General features: G+C 37.4%; 1 protein-coding gene across 1 annotated transcript in view; it reads right to left on the bottom strand.

Annotated features, from left to right (window-relative positions):
• The window catches only part of LOC124614059 (laminin subunit alpha), a 402758-nt gene that overhangs the window by 22551 nt on the left and 361460 nt on the right, over positions 1-18747 (bottom strand). The window contains exons 49-51 of the mRNA XM_047142894.1: positions 9135-9454; positions 8248-8492; positions 3133-3216 (exon numbers count right to left, since the gene is read on the bottom strand). Of these exons, the coding sequence (XP_046998850.1) occupies positions 3133-3216; positions 8248-8492; positions 9135-9454 (649 nt within the window). The remainder of the gene's footprint in view (positions 1-3132; positions 3217-8247; positions 8493-9134; positions 9455-18747) is intronic.

The following is an 18747-nucleotide window of genomic DNA, read 5'->3' as shown; positions in this document are numbered from 1 at the left end:
GCCAGGGAAGCAGTGGTACCCATCATTCTTCGAAGAAGGCTTGCACATTCCTCGCCCCATGCAGCCAAGTGTTATCCTGCTGAAATATGGCATGTGGAATTGCTTGCAGAAGTATGGTGCTTTGGGCTGCAAGACTTCTCTAACATAGCACTAGCTGTTCAGATTGCCCACAAGACATAAGAGGCAAGATTGCATGTTACAGGCAATGGTGCCTGAAACCATCACGCTTGACATTTGTCCACTATGTCACTTGACAATGCAGTCTTCCCAACTGTGTTCACCATGGCGACATCAAATGCACACGCAGCCATCACTGTAGGACAAGTTGAAGCAAGAACTGTCCAAAATCACTACATTTCTCCACTCAGCGCACCAGTGTCAGCTTTATGCGCCCATCACAGTTTGCGGTGTTGGTGGTTTCTGGTCAATGGAAGCCAACGCAATGGCATGCCACCAGTCCAGCCCGCAGAATACAATGCCAAACTGTCAATGCACACATGTTCATGCCATTGCAGTGCTCCAACATAATTCCAACACTGTCGAAGAAACTGTTCTGTCCATTACAGTCAAGCAGACAAGGTGGCAGTCATCTCATGCTGTGATCACATTATGCTCTCCAGTACCCTATCAGTGCTGTATGGCCCTCTTCTCTCCAGTGGTTCCATATACACCTCACTGGTTGAAGCAGCATGCCCCATACAAGCTGCAGTGTCAAGGATTGACAGACCTGTCTCCTGGAGTCCAATCATTCTGCCTTGTTAGAACGCTTTCACATGCTGATATTCCATGCTGTGATGTTGGTGAGGCATAGTGGCACTTAGTTACATGTTTGTACTTTGTATGACAGCTCCACACCAACTAAGCATTGCACAACACTGACCTGTCTGGTCACACAAAAGGAGGCACTGTTGGGCCTAAATGCACACCAATTCTCAGGCATTTAAATCACTTATTGTGGTTCCACTGTTCTACACATCCTCTCATCATGGCATGTTGCACACCAGTGCTATGATTGTGATATGTGCCAGCCAATTATTGTGCAGTTAAGTGTATGTATACTTCTTCCTTTTTGAACCCAACAAAGGGCTAAAAGACTCTAAACAATAATTCATTTGATGAATTGAAGAACCTCATGGAGATGAGAGAATACCAGTATCAGGTGTCATAACATAGCATGAAAATGAATGTTAATATTTTATGAACAGAGAATTATAATTTTGTTGTGTATTATTGTCCTATGCTCTGCAGTAAGGAGAAGTACAGGTAATAACACAACTCGGAGCTAAAATATAGTTGAAAGTATTTCTCTTGATGGTTTAATAGATGTTTGTAATTTCAACAAGGCAGTAAAGCCTTCCGTAAACTGCTTGAAAAGGGTAAGCATTAGATACAGTTAACAACCCAAGAAATTCTTTCACTAGTTTAAAACTAAAACTTAAAATTCTTGATATTGTCCTTCATGCTAGCTTTGAAAGAGGTGTGCCATATAAGGGCAATGGAAATAGTTTTCTGTGGCAATGTCCTTCAAATCAATCACTAATGCAAACAACACAGCACAGAAAAATCAAATACACATTTCTATTAACCTTGCAGACAGAGTGATAATTGTTATAATTAAATGAAATTGCTATCCAGTGTGTGAGTATATGTTGAAGACAGATTTCATCATTTTCATACAATATGAAATGCTTTTGCAACAAGTCAGAAAGTGTTAACAAAATCAATAAATTCTGTAGCCATATGTTTGAGGAAGTTCCAGATTAAGAGTTGACAAAACCAACAGATTTTGAGGAAATGGGCGAAAGAACAGGTAGGCTGCATTCATAAGTGATCTGGGACATATCACAAATGTTGATAGGAATAGTGGACATGGATATACAAGCATATATATGTAAATCATAAAGATGTACCTCTGAGAAAATTGTAGGGATAAGGTATTGTATGTAACAATGAGTGCATCAGAACATTTAATGGTACGCAACATAAGACAGTACACAAAATATAAGAATCAAGTGCTCTGTCATGCTTCTATTTAAATGTGTTCCATAACAGAAATTTCAAGGTGGAAAAATAAATAAACTTAGAATAGGCAAACACTCATCTGAAGATGAATGGTGTGTGCATACATAAGAGAATGCTTTAGAAAAAAATAATATTACGGCTCACTACTAGTTCAAGTTTATGTCTGTTACGTTTGAGTATGTGCCACTTATCATTCACCTGTAGGTGAGTGATTGGTTTTTAGAATTTTTGCTCATTTCTTCTTTGAAAATGTTGATTATTGCCTGTTAATACAATATGAAAGAGCTGCCACATGTTCAGAGAATATCTAATAATGAGTCTTTTGGGATTCCCAAAATATGGACAAGGCTTTTACAGTATTCTGGCAGTCAACTAAAGTGTTGTCATTAATGAAGCAGTTTGGAAATCCAAATAGAAAACTTGGAAATTAAAATAAGAATATGATAAGACACAAAAGTGGCAGTTCCTTGCCAGTTATCAAAATTAAAAGAACCACATTTGCTTGCACAGGCAGAAACCCACAATAGACAGCCTGGTTATATGAGCTACACCAATATCATCCATCTGATACTTTATACAAAATCTCAGGTGGTATCCTGTTTGTATATCAAATAAATAATAGGTAAACAATTAAAAGCATTGAAATGCAGCTAATGCAGATTGAGTATACATAGTTGCAAAATGTACAGAAAGTTTTCATCAGCACAGATGAAATTCGTGCTGGCATAAAGTAGGATATCAAAACTGTCAAGTGACCGTGTAAGAAAACAGCAATCGTGTGTGAAGTCTGAGGAAAACAAAAGAAGAAAAGAGGAACACATAAACGAAATATATGGGAAAACAATTTTTTTATCTGTTGAATTCACAACATAATTTAACTTGGTACATTCACCCTTTAACATTGACTAGCTGAACAAAAATCTTTCACAAGTGCTGGAAGACACTTGAACTGTTTCGTAGCACTGTAATGCAAATCTTGCAATGCAATCTTCTTTATAAATCACATCACACAGTGATACTTATAGAATAAAGACGCTAAGTTAATATTTTTTTGAGATTTCTTTTATACTATTAATAATCTGCTTGGTAACAATGTCAGGCATTCCTTACCTACTCCTGGACGATCTGTTGCATGCTCCACTTCTGTTTTTTCTTCAGGTTCTTCCACAATGGTGTAATCTTCATCATAGGAATCTGCAACAAAAAGTAAAAAGTGTCCATTTCTGGTTAAAAGGAGCACTTAAACTTGGTAACTGAAACAGTGCAATTGACACTTAAACTGAAACTAATGACATGAAGGGAGGAAGATTAGACTTTAAAAACCTGTTGAGTTTGAGGTACAAATTAATTACAGAATTTTAATCTGTCACCTAAGAGTAAATGCTGTTATGCCAATGAAAAGGTCCTAATAGAATATAAATAATTTAAGGAGTGAAGTTCACCAAATTGTAGAGGTGATGAGTCATGGAAAGGCTGTTAAACAAGACCGCTTTCAGATGAATCATTTTTCCAGCTAAAGTACACATGCACACTGATACATACATACATATATATTCAGGAGCACTCAAACATGTATGGCTTTATTGTGGAAACTGACTACATAGTGCCAGCCAGCACAGTAGGTCTGCAGCTCGATGAGGGTGAGGGGTTGTGCTGAATTGAATGGGCGAAGCGAGATATGAAGCAGGGAGGGTTTGGGAAGGGTAACTAATGGCTATGAATGAGAGTCAGCACAAGAACTTACTGATTCTCCCTTCCAGCTGTCAGCCACACTTCCCAATTCTCTCTCCCACTCCCTGCCTTCTTTCTCCTCTCAACCACTTCACACGATACAAACCCTCACACACCCATCCCAGTCGAGCTGCATACAGTTCGTGTGTGTGTGTGTGTGTGTGTGTCCATACAACACAAATGCATTTATTTATTTCACATGCAACATGAAACTTTTTTTCCATACAGTGAGCTTGAAAATTCTAATATGATTGTTGGGACTGCTTCAGATGAAGAAATATAACTGAATCTGTTTCATTGTAGTCTGGTTTAGTAACTTCTACAACTGGATATAACATGTGACATAGAAGGTGGATTCTTTCCATCTGCTACATTTTCTAGTCCCCATAATACCATATTTACTCGAATCTAAGCCGCACTTTTTTTCCGGTTTTTGTAATCCAAAAAAACGCCTGCGGCTTAGAATCGAGTGCAAAGCAAACGGAAGTTCTGAAAAATGGTGGTAGGTGCCGCCACAACTAACTTCTGCCGTCGAATATATGTAGCGCTACACAGGTATGCTTTGTAGGCACAAAGATAAATAGTTGCGCCAAAACCTCTGCGTCAGTAAATAAATTTAAAAAAAAAGGTGGAAGATGAGCTTTTTTTTTCTCCGCCCCGAGTTTTGACCACTGCATTTTCTTACATTATCCAACGAAGTAAATACAAATTCCGTATTGTTCGACTTCGAATGTAGCATAATTTCTATGTACTACGAAAATCCGACTGGCAAGACTGTTTGGTATGTTTGTCAATATGGCCAACTCTACGTTCTGAATTTTTTCCTACCTGTGAGAAGAGATGGTTGCTAATGGGAACCTGATGAAATGTGAATCACATGCAGTATTCTCTTCACCATACGAATAATATGAATATATACATTTTGCCATGTATTCTTTCGTGTCTGCTGCTATCTCATTTAAATGCTGTCTGCCTAATTAACTATGAAACTAGAGCGAATCAACAGCAAACGTGGAAGAATATACATATCGTGTCATGTTTATATTCGTATTATTCTTATGCCTAATAGTGATACAGTCAGAAATGAAGCACGGCAACTGACTAGATTTTTAAATTTAAGATGACTCTAATTTCTGTGCAGAATTTGATGTACTAAAGAAGCGGCCGCAAAGATTTTCAAACGGAGAAAAATTTTCGCCTAACTCTCGTTCAGAACATGTTCTATCATACACAGTGTATTATTTGGTTCTTGTTGATCATTATCAAAGAAAGCAGCAGTGTAAGTAACAACAAATAGTAGTCTCTTGCCATTGTTTCGCTAATGAGACGGTTCCTATTTTTTTTTTTTTTTTGCAAGCCCTGCCACGAGCGGTGACAGGCCGTAAACAGGCACTATCAGAATGCGACAAACAATGCATGACACAGTACAGTAATGCATTTTCAGCTTAGAATGACGTAAACACCTATAACAAAGAAAACGGCACTTATCAGATCAAAGCAAAATAAGCAATCGATTCAAACCAGACGAAGCACGTGAAAAAGGAAGAGTACCCGTATAAATACGGACGGAGCGCCTGACGCATGGCAATGGCTACCTGGTAAAGCTTAACTGCTAAGCTTACGACTCGAACCAAACTATTGTAGCTGTATCGTCATTCATTCGACCTAAATTGTGTTTCATATTACAATGGACCAACTTTGTTTCGAATTGGAGGTGCGGCCTAAAACTTTTCTCTCCCCTTGAATTTCGAGTCTCAAATTTCACGTACGGCTTAGATTCGGGAATTTTTTTTCCCATGGTTTCGAGTCTCATTTTTCAGGTGCGGCTTAGATTCAAGTGCAGCTTAGATTCGAGTAAATACGGTAAACTGTAAAGACTGAATCTCACTGGAATTTATTATTCAGATCATTAATTTAGCTATCCAAATTCCATCATTGTAATTACCTTTCATAAGGGCACTCATAATTAAATGTTATGACTAACTGATGTTTGTAATCTAGTTCACTACATGCAAAGCTTTATGTGCTAATCAAGGTAGTTGGGAAAAGTGACCTTCACTACTCGAAAGTTAGGCACTCTGAGTTTTCTATAAGGTATTTTAAATTACCTAAAATTAATTATCTTCCAAAATAATTGAACTTGAAGTTCACAGCCACTGACAGTTTCCATTGCAGATTTCATCATAGCCACTATTAGATTCCGAACTTTGACAGCATAATAAATGAAAAGCACCAGTTTGCTTTTGTTACCCTAATTTTTCTGTACAATGCAATGTACAACACTGGTTAATTAACACACTCATTAATAATTTCATGTAATTTTCTCTAATTTGCAACATGATTCTTATTCATATAAACAAGGAGCTTCACAATGTGAAAATATAATAGTCCCACGTATTTCTCTAAATTTCTAACTAGCAACATCTTCTATACGCCAAAATCACATTAGTTGTAGCAGTTCATGAAGAACAGTAAATCCCAACCCAGCCATTTTTCAAAGCATTATGTAATTTTCAAAATAAAAGTCTGTTCTTATGCCTGTCTATTAATAATCACATGCCGACCAAAATAGCCAGTCCGCAGTGTGAAAGTACATGAGTAACATCTATGTTTGAGTGCATTCTCAGTGTGACTCGTGCCACAAGTATGTTCATTCTGCATATGAAAATTTGCACACCAGTGACTGTGAAACTGTAAAATTTTAATGTTAAGGAATTCCAAGTAATTTCTGTTATCCAAAGGAAATAACAGTTTGACTGATTTGCATTGTAATTAGTGCTCCTCTACGACTTATCTTAGAAGAAAGATTAAGAAAAGGCAAACCTACGTTTCTAGCATTTGTAGACTTAGAGAAAGCTTTTGACGATGTTAACTGGAATACTCTCTTTCAAATTCTGAAGGTGGCAGGGGTAAAATACAGGGAGTGAAAGGCTATTTACAATTTGTACAGGAACCAGATGGCAGTTATAAGAGTCGACGGGCATGAAAGGGAAGCAGTGGTTGGGAAAGGAGTGAGACAGGGTTGTAGCCTCTCCCCAATGTTATTCAATCTGTATATTGAGCAAGCAGTAAAGGAAACAAAAGAAAAATTCGGAGTAGGTATTAAAATTCATGGAGAAGAAGTAAAAACTTTGAGGTTTGCCGATGACATTGTAATTCTGTCAGAGGCAGCAAAGGACTTGGAAGAGCAGTTGAACGGAATGGACAGTGTCTTGAAAGGAGGATATAAGATGAACATCAACAAAAGCAAAACAAGGATAATGGAATGTAGTCAAATTAAATCGGGTGATGCTGAGGGAATTAGATTAGGAAATGAGACACTTAAAGTAGTAAAGGAGTTTTGCTATTTAGGGAATAAAATAACTGATGATGGTCGAAGTAGAGAGGATATAAAATGTAGACTGGCAATGGCAAGGAAATCGTTTCTGAAGAAGAAAAATTTGTTAACATCGAGTATAGATTTAAGTGTCAGGAAGTCGTTTCTGAAATTATTTGTATGGAGTGTAGCCATGTATGGAAGCGAAACATGGACGATAAATAGTTCGGACAGGAGGAGAATAGAAGCTTTCGAAATGTGGTGCTACAGAAGAATGCTGAAGATTAGATGGGTAGATCACATAACTAATGATGAGGTATTGAATAGAATTGGGGAGAAGAGAAGTTTGTGGCACAACTTGACGAGAAGAAGGGACCGGTTGGTAGGACATGTTCTGAGGCATCAAGGGATCACAAATTTAGCATTGGAGGGCAGCGTGGAGGGTAAAAATCGTAGAGGGAGACCAAGGGATGAATACACTAAGCAGATTCAGAAGGATGTAGGTTGCAGTAGGTACTGGGAGATGAAGAAGCTTGCACAGGATAGAGTAGCATGGAGAGCTGCATCAAACCAGTCTCAGGACTGAAGACCACAACAACAACAACTGAAGTGTTATTGTCACTGAAATCAGTGACAATTGGACAAGATGAATCTGGTTAGGGAGTAACTTGATTGAACTACAACAGTATGATCATCTTTAACACACTACTGTAGGACAGTGTTAACTGTATATGTGTGAACTGTTTATTTTTTGCTCCAATAGAATACTTAACTTTGCCTCTGTAAACAGGGGGTGCTAATTCTGGATAGATGCACTCATTATTTTTTGTAGTAGATAAACTGGTCAGCATTACTGTGTAAATTTTTGAATGAAAACCATTCCACACTTTTGTAGACTTTCAGTTTTGAGGTGATCAAGATTGGTGCTACTGAGGATGAGACTACAAAATCCAGGTGCGTTCTGTCACAAACATAGACAGTGGTTTTAACATCACATTACCTTGAAACGGACAAACTGTGGTTACTCCAAAGAAAATAAGCGGTCTGACTACAGGAACTGTACTGAACTCTTAAGACAAAAATGAAAGCTGCATACAACAAAGATTTTTATGGAACAAATATGTATAACAGTATATTTTCTTTACTAAAATAATTTTTGCATTTCTTCCTTCACTTACCTGGAATTCTTACAGGTGGCTGTACTACCTGGTCAGCTGCCTGACATTTTCCAAGAATTACCCCAGAATGCTCTTTAGCATTGGCAAAATTAATAAACACTCCATTAACAACTGCATCTCCCAAGCAGCCAATAAACGGCTTAGCAGAAGCTGCTGCACCAATTGCAGGTTCAAAATCAGGAGGCAATCCTCCAAAAAACAAAGTGCCATACATGAAATGGAGTGCTGCAGGTGCTGTGTCCGTTCTGAAAACACATTAGAAATCGTTTTAATACAGATAAGTCTGAAATATCTTTAAAATTTATGTTGGAGCTGTATTCAGGCCTAGAATTAGTTCTAATTTAGCTACGTCCTACTGAAAATCTTAGCCTGACTCAACAGAATGATTACTTCATTAAAAGGAAAAGTTCTGATTCTCCTATATTCCAAATTCTATGTGTTAAAGAACCAATCTATGAGAAAGATAACATTTCACCATGCAGAAAAAGTGTTACACAGTACAAAGGCATCTAAAGCAAATTTGAATATTATAGCTCAGCTATCAAACTTTTCTTCCTCTTTAGAGAACACACTCATGAGAACATACAACCTTTTGACTCTTACCTACATGTATGCTGCTTGGGGTGGGGGGCATAGAAAAGAGGAAAGCAGTGTGCCTGATGAGTAAGGGAATGAGTATAAAGAGATTGGTATCTAGGCCAAGTACAGTGAGATACAAAGGGAAGCACAAAGCTGTGAAGAGGGGAACTCAGGATGAGGGGGAGAAAGGACAGATGACTCGGAAGGCAAAATGTTGTAGGTGTGATTTTACAAATAGTGAGCCAACTGCAATAGCATACTCAATGCAGAATCAATCAGAGAATTAAAAATGATCATCCAATACTTACGTGAAAGTGTCAAAGTCATCTACATCCAAGTGTAGTGCACTACTGTCATGGGTTGCGGTAACAACATGCCATTGGTTATCATTGTACTGTGTAGACTGGCTACTATGTAACTGTTCTCGCTGACTGCTGAAAACCAAACGACCATCCTGTAGTGACAAGGATGCAACATTGTTTTGACTTTGATCTGTTCCATAGAACAACAGACCATCACTGACTTCTGTCTTGAACCTGAGACTCAATTGCAGTTGGTTTGTGGAAGATGCATTGGGCCACTTTATATATCCTGGACTTCTATCACTGAATGAAATTAGACTTGCAACCTATAAGGAAAGAACAGAACTGTATTAATATCTAAATTTGTTTATTATTTTTTTTCCATGCATGAGCAAACATTCAGACATATTTAAACAATGTGCTTTTTCTAACTATGACACTTATTGAAGAAGACGACAGCTTGGACTTACCCAAGTACTCTGATTACTTTTTTTTTTGGAGAGAATAACTCCAGAACTTTAAGGGCCTGAAGATATGTAGTAAGGTTGGAAGAGGAATGAAATAAGATGAAATCAGATATGGTATAGTAATCATAAGAGTGGCAAAAAAATTAAAATCAAATAAAACTGAAATCAGGACATATTCCACAATACATGGATATAATTCAATTGTAGGCTTCACTCCAGACAGAAAAATTGAAGACCATATTATGATATTGATGGAAACCCAGACAAAATAGCAAGATTAATTTCATAAATAACAAAAAGATATTCCTTGCAAATCCTTCAAGTCAGTGCATCAATGGGTTCACAACATTATGAGGAGGTAGAAGACTTCTACAAAGACAATGGAAATTGATAAATGACAACAAGATGATAACAGGATATTTTAATGCAAAGTAAGTCAAAAAATAAAGAAGGATTCTTCTGTGGGAAACTCTGGGGTATCAGAAATGACAGAGGTGGTATGTTAACAGATACATTCAACACCCTACATACAGCTTTAGAATTTTCCTTTGTGTGAGACATCAGGTGCCAGATTCATGTACTGATTTGAAAATTTATATTTGCATATTTTACTGTTTGCATTGCTTTTGCATAATCTATCACTGATTTTATCAATACTCATTTGTATTGTGAAATTGCAAACATTCACAAATGCCATGGTAAACTCGTACTGTTATTGTCAACTGTAGGCTTAAACTTCTTTGTGCTCTTTTAAAATTTTGAAGAATAGTAGGCCTATTTTTATTAAAAACAATCATTTTCTAATTTCATTGTATAATTATAAGAGAATAAGTTGTTTTTGAGAACTTTCGGATGCTAATAAAACTACATTTTTGTAAGTTACCCGTAACCTGTCCTGGAAATCTTATTTCATAGCAAGTCAGCATTAGTGATTCACAGTCACTGCCGATGAATAGATCATCCTAGATTTCATTGCATATCAATGCAAATTAACATGCATTTTTGAGAATTTGCAGAAGTTACTGTTGTCCTGTGCATGATTTAATTTATAGTAAATAGGTATCTGTGATTTAGTTATTGTAACAGATACTGTACGTAACATATTGTGTTACATCTAGCTTTCCCATAAAGAAGAGTATGTATTATCCACATTTATCATAAATTAATTCTGTTTTTGAGGTTGCTAACAACCATAATTAACCTCAAAGTTTCAGGAAACTAATAATTTTTACCACAGGTTTTTCTTGCCTTAATAGAAACCTCGTTTTGTGCATTTGCTTCAATTCTTACAGGGAATTAGTAATTTTGTAGCACAACAAATTGAAAGATAATCAGCAGGCTTAGTTCAATACACTGCACCAGTTAAAATGTAGTCCCCTGTGAATGCTGTTCTTGAACACATGATGAGTTGGTTGACATTCGTAAGCAGCTGCAAATTGCTCTGACTACTGTCAAACAATTGGCAGCTGCAGTGAATCAGTGAGGTAAAAGAGCTTCCAAGAGTCGTGTACCTGTGGTACAGGTATTAAAGGTACACCAAATACTATCTTCTCCTGTGCATCCTGTCATCTCTCATTTGCAGCAAAGGGCCAGAGTCTGAAGTGCTCCTGAAGAGCAGCAAAGCTCACATACTACTACATACAGAAAGCTGGTTGAAACCTGAAACTGATGGAAGTGAGATTTTTGGGGAAATTTTAATTGTATATCAAAAAGAAAAGGCTAATGGGAAATGGAGGTGGTGTATTTGCCACAGCAGACAAGAAACTTGAATCCACTGAGAAGCTGTATGTGAGATTGTTGGGGCAAAACTCAGTATGAGAGGTGGGCACAAAATAGTAACTGGATCCTTCTATCACCCACCAGACTCATCTCCTGTTGTAACCAAAAACTTTACACAAAATCTCAGTTTACTTGTACATAAGTTCCCCAATCATAGTATAATCACTGGTGGAGACTTTAACCATCCAGCAATCAATTGAGAAAATTACAGTTTTGTTAGTGGTGGGCATGATAAGACATCTTGTGAAACATTACTTAATGCTTTCTCTGAAAGTTACTTTGAACAGATAGTTCAGAACGCCATCCACTATAGAAATATATTGGATCTAATGGCAACAAATAGACATGACCTCTTTGAGGATGGTCACATCAAAACTTGTATCAGCGACCAAAATGCAGTTGTGGCAACAATGATTACCAAAGTACAAAGGACAACTAAAACAAGCAGAAAGATATATATGTACAGTAAACTACATAAGAAGTCAGCAGTGTCATATCTCAATGAGGAACTTGAAACTCTCAGCACAGGGCAGGAGCATGTAGAGTAACCACAGCTCCAGGTTAAAAGAATAATTAACCATGCACTGGATATATATGTAGAACAGTTCATAATCGGAAGGACCCTCCATGGCACACAGTCACTATAAAGAAACTTCCAGAATAACACACAACTGTACAATAGATGTAAAACACAGCATACGACTATAGAGAAAGAGATGCTGAAAAAAATATGCTTGGCTGTCAAAGAGAGCAATGCATGAAACCTTCAATGACTACCACAGCAGAATGTTGTCAAATGATCTTTCACAAAACCCACAGAAATTCTGTTCATATGTAGAGGCTGTTAGTAGTACTAAAGTTAGCATCCAGTCTCTAATGACGGAGACAGAAACTGAAATTGTGGGAGAACTGCCCCAATTTAATCCTCATACCACTGACAATGTCAGTGACATCAGTATTATCGTCAGTGGCATTGAGAAAATGATAAAATCGTTAAAATTGAACAAAGCTCCATGGCCCAATGGAATCCCTATCAGATTCTATACTGGGTTTGCAGCTGAGTTACCCCTCTTCTAACTACATTTTATTGTAGATCCCTCGAACAAAATACCACGCCCAGTACCTGGAAGGAAGCATAGGTCACACTCATTTACAAGAAAGACAGTAAAAATGATCCACAAAACCACCACCCAGTACTCGTGACATTGATTTAAACAATGGAAAATCCAGGATGGAATGTAAAAATATTACAAAAAGCTTCAGTAGCCAGAGACTGTGGTCATGTTTGTGTGAATCACGTTTGCATGTGTGTGTGTGTGTGTGTGTGTGTGTGTGTGTGTGTGTATGTATGTACGAGTTCTGATTGGAAAGTTTTAAGAATGGGCTTGTAATTGTACAATGGTGGTACTTACATGCTACTGTGATGCATCTCCTTCAAAATAGTCTCCTCCTGACTGAACACACCAACTCCTACGGTGTTTCCATTTTTGGAAACATTCCTGGAATTTTTTTTTTTTTCTGAAGAGTGTTAAGTACACTCTCTGTATTTGCCTCGATGTCTTCAATTGAGTCAAATCGCTTCCCTTTCACTGAAAATTTCAGTTTAGGAAACAGGTAGAAGCCTGCAGGAGCCAAATCAGGGGAATATGGTGGTTGTGGAAGCACAGGGATTTTGAATTTGGTCAAAAATTCAACGATAGAGAAGGCATGATGAGCTGGAGCATTATCATGGTGTAGCACCCAACACCTGTCTTTCCACAATGCAGGCCTTTTCTACCACACCTTTTCACACGCTCAAGGACACATTTGTAGTAATCCTGGTTAATTGTCTGTCCTCCATGGGTAAACTCGTGATGCACAATACCAGTAGAATCGAAAAATATCACCAACATTTTCCTCACCTTCAACCGACTTTGCTGTGCTTTTTTTGGTTGGTGAACCTGGAGTCTTCCACTGCCAAGACTGCACTTTGGTTTCAGGATCATATTCATATACCCAAGATTTGTCACCTGTAATTGCCCTATTTAACAAATCTGAGTCATTTTTAGTCCAATTAATCAGTTGTTGGCACACCTCAAGTCAGTATTGTCTCTGGTCACTTCACAACACTTTTGGAATGAATTTTGCGGACACTCAATGCATGTTCAGATCTTCAGTTAAAATTGACTGAACTGCATAGAAACTTAAATTAAGTTCATCAGCCATCTCCCTAATTGTCTAAGTCTATGATCAGAGCACACTAAGTCACGAACTTTCACAACATTTTCATTCGTTTTTGAGGTGGAAGGATGACCGGACCATGGTTCATCTTCAAATGATTCACGGCCATTTTTAAATCTGTTGAACCAAACAAAAACATTTGACTGGCTCATACAATTATCTCCCAAAGATATTTTTAACACTTTGTAAGTCTCAGAAGCTGATTTCCTGGTTTTAAAACAAAATTTCACACAAACTGGTTGCTCATTTTTACGTCCATTTTCACACAGAGAGGACAACAAACCCTAACAGACCTGAACTCAACCAGCTGCCACAATTAACTGAATAAAGGAAATGCAGTTTCCTGTCAGAGGGCGTTCAAGGACAATGCAATGACTTACTCCCCACCCTCCGTGTACCTGCCCACTAAACCAGTAAGCAGTAGCGGAGCCATTCTTAAAATTTTCCAATCGCATCTCGTATATTGTCTTTTTTTAACAATGGCCTTGTTGGCTGAAAGCTCCCTTTCTGACAGTCTTTTTGTTGTGCCTATTTGTGGCTCAGAATCTTCAGTGTATGGTGAGTAGCAACTATTCTTGACAATGATTTGTTGAACAATCTTAGCACATATTCTAAGCTCAGACATACCTCAGTATACTGAGGTATCTTGACCAGAATGACCTTCTGCACATCAAACAGCATGAATTCTGAAAACATCTATCATGTGATACTCAACACACACTATTCCCACATGACATACTGAAAGCTTTGAATCAAGGCAGTCAGGTAGATGCAGTATTTCCTGTTTAGCAAAAAGCACTTGACTCAGTACCACACCTAAGCTTATTGTCAAAAGTTCGATTATAAGAGGTATCAAGTGAAATCTGTGACTGGATTGAGGAAGGGGTATCAAGTGAAATTTGTGACTGGATTGAGGACTTTTTGATAGGAAGAACCCAATATGTTATTTTGGATGGAGAATCATTGCCAGATGTGAGAGCTAACTGCGGGTGAGCCCCAGGGAAGTGTGTTGGGACCCTTGCTATTCCCATTGTATATTAATGACCTTGCAGATAAAATTAATAATAACCTCAGACTTTTTGCAAATGATGCAGTTATCTACAATTAAGCACTGTCTGAAAGAAGTTGCATAAATATTCAGCAAGATCATGGTAAGATTTCAAAGTGGTGCAAAGATTGGCAACTTGTCTTAAATGTTCAGAAATATAAAATTTTGCACTTCACAGAATGAAAAAATGTAATATCCTACAACTATAATATCCACAAGACACAGTTGTAATCGGCCAACTCTTACAAACACCTGGGTGTAACACTTATGAAATGGCATGATCGCATAAGCTCAGTTGTGGGTAATAACATAAGCTCAGTTGTGGGTAACACAGATGGTAGACTTCAGTTTATCAGCAACACATGCAATCAGTGTACAAAGGTGATTGCTTACAAATCACTCATGCAACCCAGTCTAGGATATTGCTTACGTCTGTGGGATCCATACCAAATAGGAGAAACAGGGAATTTTGAACAGACACACAGAAGGACAGCACGAATGGTCACAGCTTTGTTTGACCCATGAAAGAGTGTCACAGAGATGCTGAAGAAACAGAATTGGCAGACTCTTGAACACAGTTGTAAACTATTCTGAGAAAGCCAATTAACAAAATTTCAAGAACTGGCTTTAAATGATGATTCTGCAAATACACTACAACTGCCTACGTATCACTCACAAGTGGATCATGAGGACCAGATTAGAATGATTACAGAATGCACAGAGGCATGCAAATTATGAGTTTTCCCAAACTCCATATGTGAATGGAATGGGAAGAAACTCTAATAATTGGTACTACAGGACATACCCTCTGCCATGCACTGCATGGTGGTTTCCTGAGTATAGATGTAGATAGTCCTCTTTGGTATGAATCCCATATACTTGAGCAATATTCTAGAATCAATCAGAGATGCAGCCTGCTGATATTATCATTCCACTTTGTATCCCTAAAAATTGCTATACTCTTTATGTGTACAATGTGACTGATTCCAATTGTGACTCACATATGTTGCAGTCATAAGATACTAAATTTGTTAATTTTGCAAAGTGCATAGTTTTATATTTCTGAACTTTTAAAGCAAGTTATCAATCTTTGCACAACAATGAAACCTTAACATGATCTGACTGACTATTTGTGCAACTAGATAAATATTAACATTGTACTGTCATGTACAATACTTCAGTTCTTTGAAAAATCTACATGTTACATTTGTATTTTCATTAGTAGTTGATGTACCTTCACTCATGACACGCACAATTTCAGAGATAGTGCATCCATACAGTCACAGGCCTGCTTATAGAGGCCACCTGGGTCAGCCCCTGGCATGCTCTATTGAGCCACCAAAGAAACAGCATTATTTAAGCGCTCACAAATGAGTGATCAGCCTATTCTGTAACCTGTATTACTATGGTCCAGTCAATGTATTCAGTGTTATGCACAACTGGTCATTCATTGCATCTTACATGTTTCTCTATAAAGTACTACGTTCCATTTACCGCATTTGTTCTTGCTACAGTGGTAGTCCAGTAGCAATAGTAGTGTAATTTCCATTTATTTCATGGGTGAATGTCTTTACATTTAGCGTACCACATCAGTTGGGTGACCAGAGACAGAGAGAAACAAGTTACTCTTACAATACCAAGCAACAGCAGCTGCTTAACATTTTTAAATTACTTTTTTACATAATGCTGCCAGCTTTCAAATAGAGAATCTCTAAATTTTTCTATAATAATCATTCAGTAGGCCTCTCACACCTCATGTTTGGGCCATCTTACTTTTTCACTAATAGGAGCCTAACAGAGAACTCAAACATATGAAATATATCACACAAGATATGAGTAAGCACAATACTTCCTCAGTTTTCTCCAAATACACTGCTTTTCCATTATTAGAAAAAAAGGAAGAGCACTGGAAGTGACAAGTCATTCTGGTTTCTAGCAAACAGAGCTGCAGTGTGACAAAATGGGATGGACCTTAACAGAAAAGTGCTACATTTCATCAAGTTGCTGAACTTTTTTACAAATGAAACTTTGTTACACATAAAAATGTTGATCAGTGAACATTTTTAAAAGTATGATCAAGATTATTAATATTTTATGAATTTTTTACAGCAATCATGCTTGAATATATCTAAAAAAAAAAGCCAAGCATACACCACTCAACTTACAAATACAGATCAAGAAAATAATCTCACAGGAGATAAAATCTTTCTGCATTCACACACACACACACACCAGGGAAACACAGTTACTATCTTGTAACAATTTTATCCTGGTCTCACAATGTGAGCACCTCTTCCATCCTGGTCTGTTGATGAATTACAATGTAAAGTATTCAGTTCATCTGATGAAGAGTCACTAAAAGATCAAAACCTGTCATGATACTATTTACATAAATTCTTGTTTCATACATGTATATTGATGCTACTGTTAATATGTTCAGGGACTAAACATATTAATAGTAACATCACTAAACATGTACGAAACATTTATGTAAAAAGTAATCATGCTGCATTGTTAAATAGAGATATCCATAGCTATAACACAAGAAATAAAAATGATTATCATATTGAAGAAAATTGGTTCAAATTAACTGACAACGAGCCTTTAAAAGCAGGATGTTGTCTATACAACAATTTGCCAAACTATAGAAAAATAATAGAAAACTTGCATTTTCAAAAATAAACCAAAAATTACAAAAATGTTCAAATGTGTGTCAATTCTTAAGGGCCAAACTGCTGAGGTCATCGGTCCCTAGACTTCCACACTATTTAAAATAGCTTAAACTAACTGATGCTAAGAACAACACACACACCCATTCCCGAGGGAGGACTCATACCTCCGGCAGGAGGGGCCGTGCAATCTCTGACATGGCGCCTCAAATCACGCGGCCACTCCGTGTGGCTAAAAAATTTCACTCATCCATAAAGTGTTAAAGAATACTTTGAAGATCTTTTTAAAGGTTGTTGTATTTTAGAGGCTAGTTTTGAAGAAATCATTCATTTTACTGATACACTAGACTCTCATTAATCCGGCCCTCAGTAGTCCGGCCTCTCAGTAATCTGGCGCACATCCAAAAACGATTGCACAATGAATTATCGTGCAGAACAATGCTTACTTAAACAATTATTTATATATTGTATATGAAATTGTAGCTTTCTTTACAGTTCGGAATCATGTCTTCTAAAAGGAAACTAGTTATGTTAGACCTCAAGCAGAAACTTGAAATTTTAGGTAAGTTAAATTGAGGTTCTACGCAGAAAGCCATTGCTGCCAAGTTCAATGTTGGACAAGCAACTATTTATGACATCAAAAAGAAAGAATATGTTATTCGACAGTACTCAACACAAATGGATAGTGAGTTGGGAAAATGGAAGGTTATGCTAAAGAGTGAGAATGAAGAACTGGACGTAGCTGTTTATATATGGTTCATACAACAATGCAGTAAAGGAATTCCAGTCAGTGGCCCAATTATAAAGGAAAAAGCAAACAACTTGGCGGTAGTAACTTGTTTGCAGCAAGTGAAGGTTGGTTATCAAACTGGAAAAAACTACATGGCATTTGGCAGCTGACAGTCACCAAGGAAAGTCACTCAACTAATGATAAGGATGCTGATGAGTTTGTAAGCACGATACGGAAGATAATAAAGGAAGAAGATTTAACTGCTGATGCCTTGTATAATGCTGATGAAACAGGACTCTTTTACAAGACACTTCCTTCAAAAACATTAGCTGCCAAGAATGAGGAGGAAGCTCATGGTTACAAGCAACAGAAACAGCACATAACATTAATTGTGTGCTGTAATGTAAATGGGAGTCATAAACTTCTGCTTATAGTGATTGGAAAATCCCAACATCCACGTTGTTTTCAACACACTGACTGCACTCTAACAGTGCAGTATTGCAATCAAAAGAAAGCGTGAATGGACCGCCGAATATTCTCTCAGTGGTTCCATGAAATGTTTGTATCAGCAGTGAGAAGAGAGCTAAAGAAGAAAAAGCTTTCACTAAAATCTATCCTTTTAATTGACAATGCTCCCAGTCATCCTTCAGATGTTTCTCTAAAGTCCGATGGTATACAAGCACTCTTTCTGCCACACCATGTGACA

Source organism: Schistocerca americana, chromosome 4, assembly GCF_021461395.2.
Source record: "Schistocerca americana isolate TAMUIC-IGC-003095 chromosome 4, iqSchAmer2.1, whole genome shotgun sequence".
Classification (NCBI taxonomy): domain Eukaryota; kingdom Metazoa; phylum Arthropoda; class Insecta; order Orthoptera; family Acrididae; genus Schistocerca; species Schistocerca americana.
Note: the sequence above shows the minus strand (reverse complement) of the source record. Positions and strands in the feature narration are given on the sequence as shown.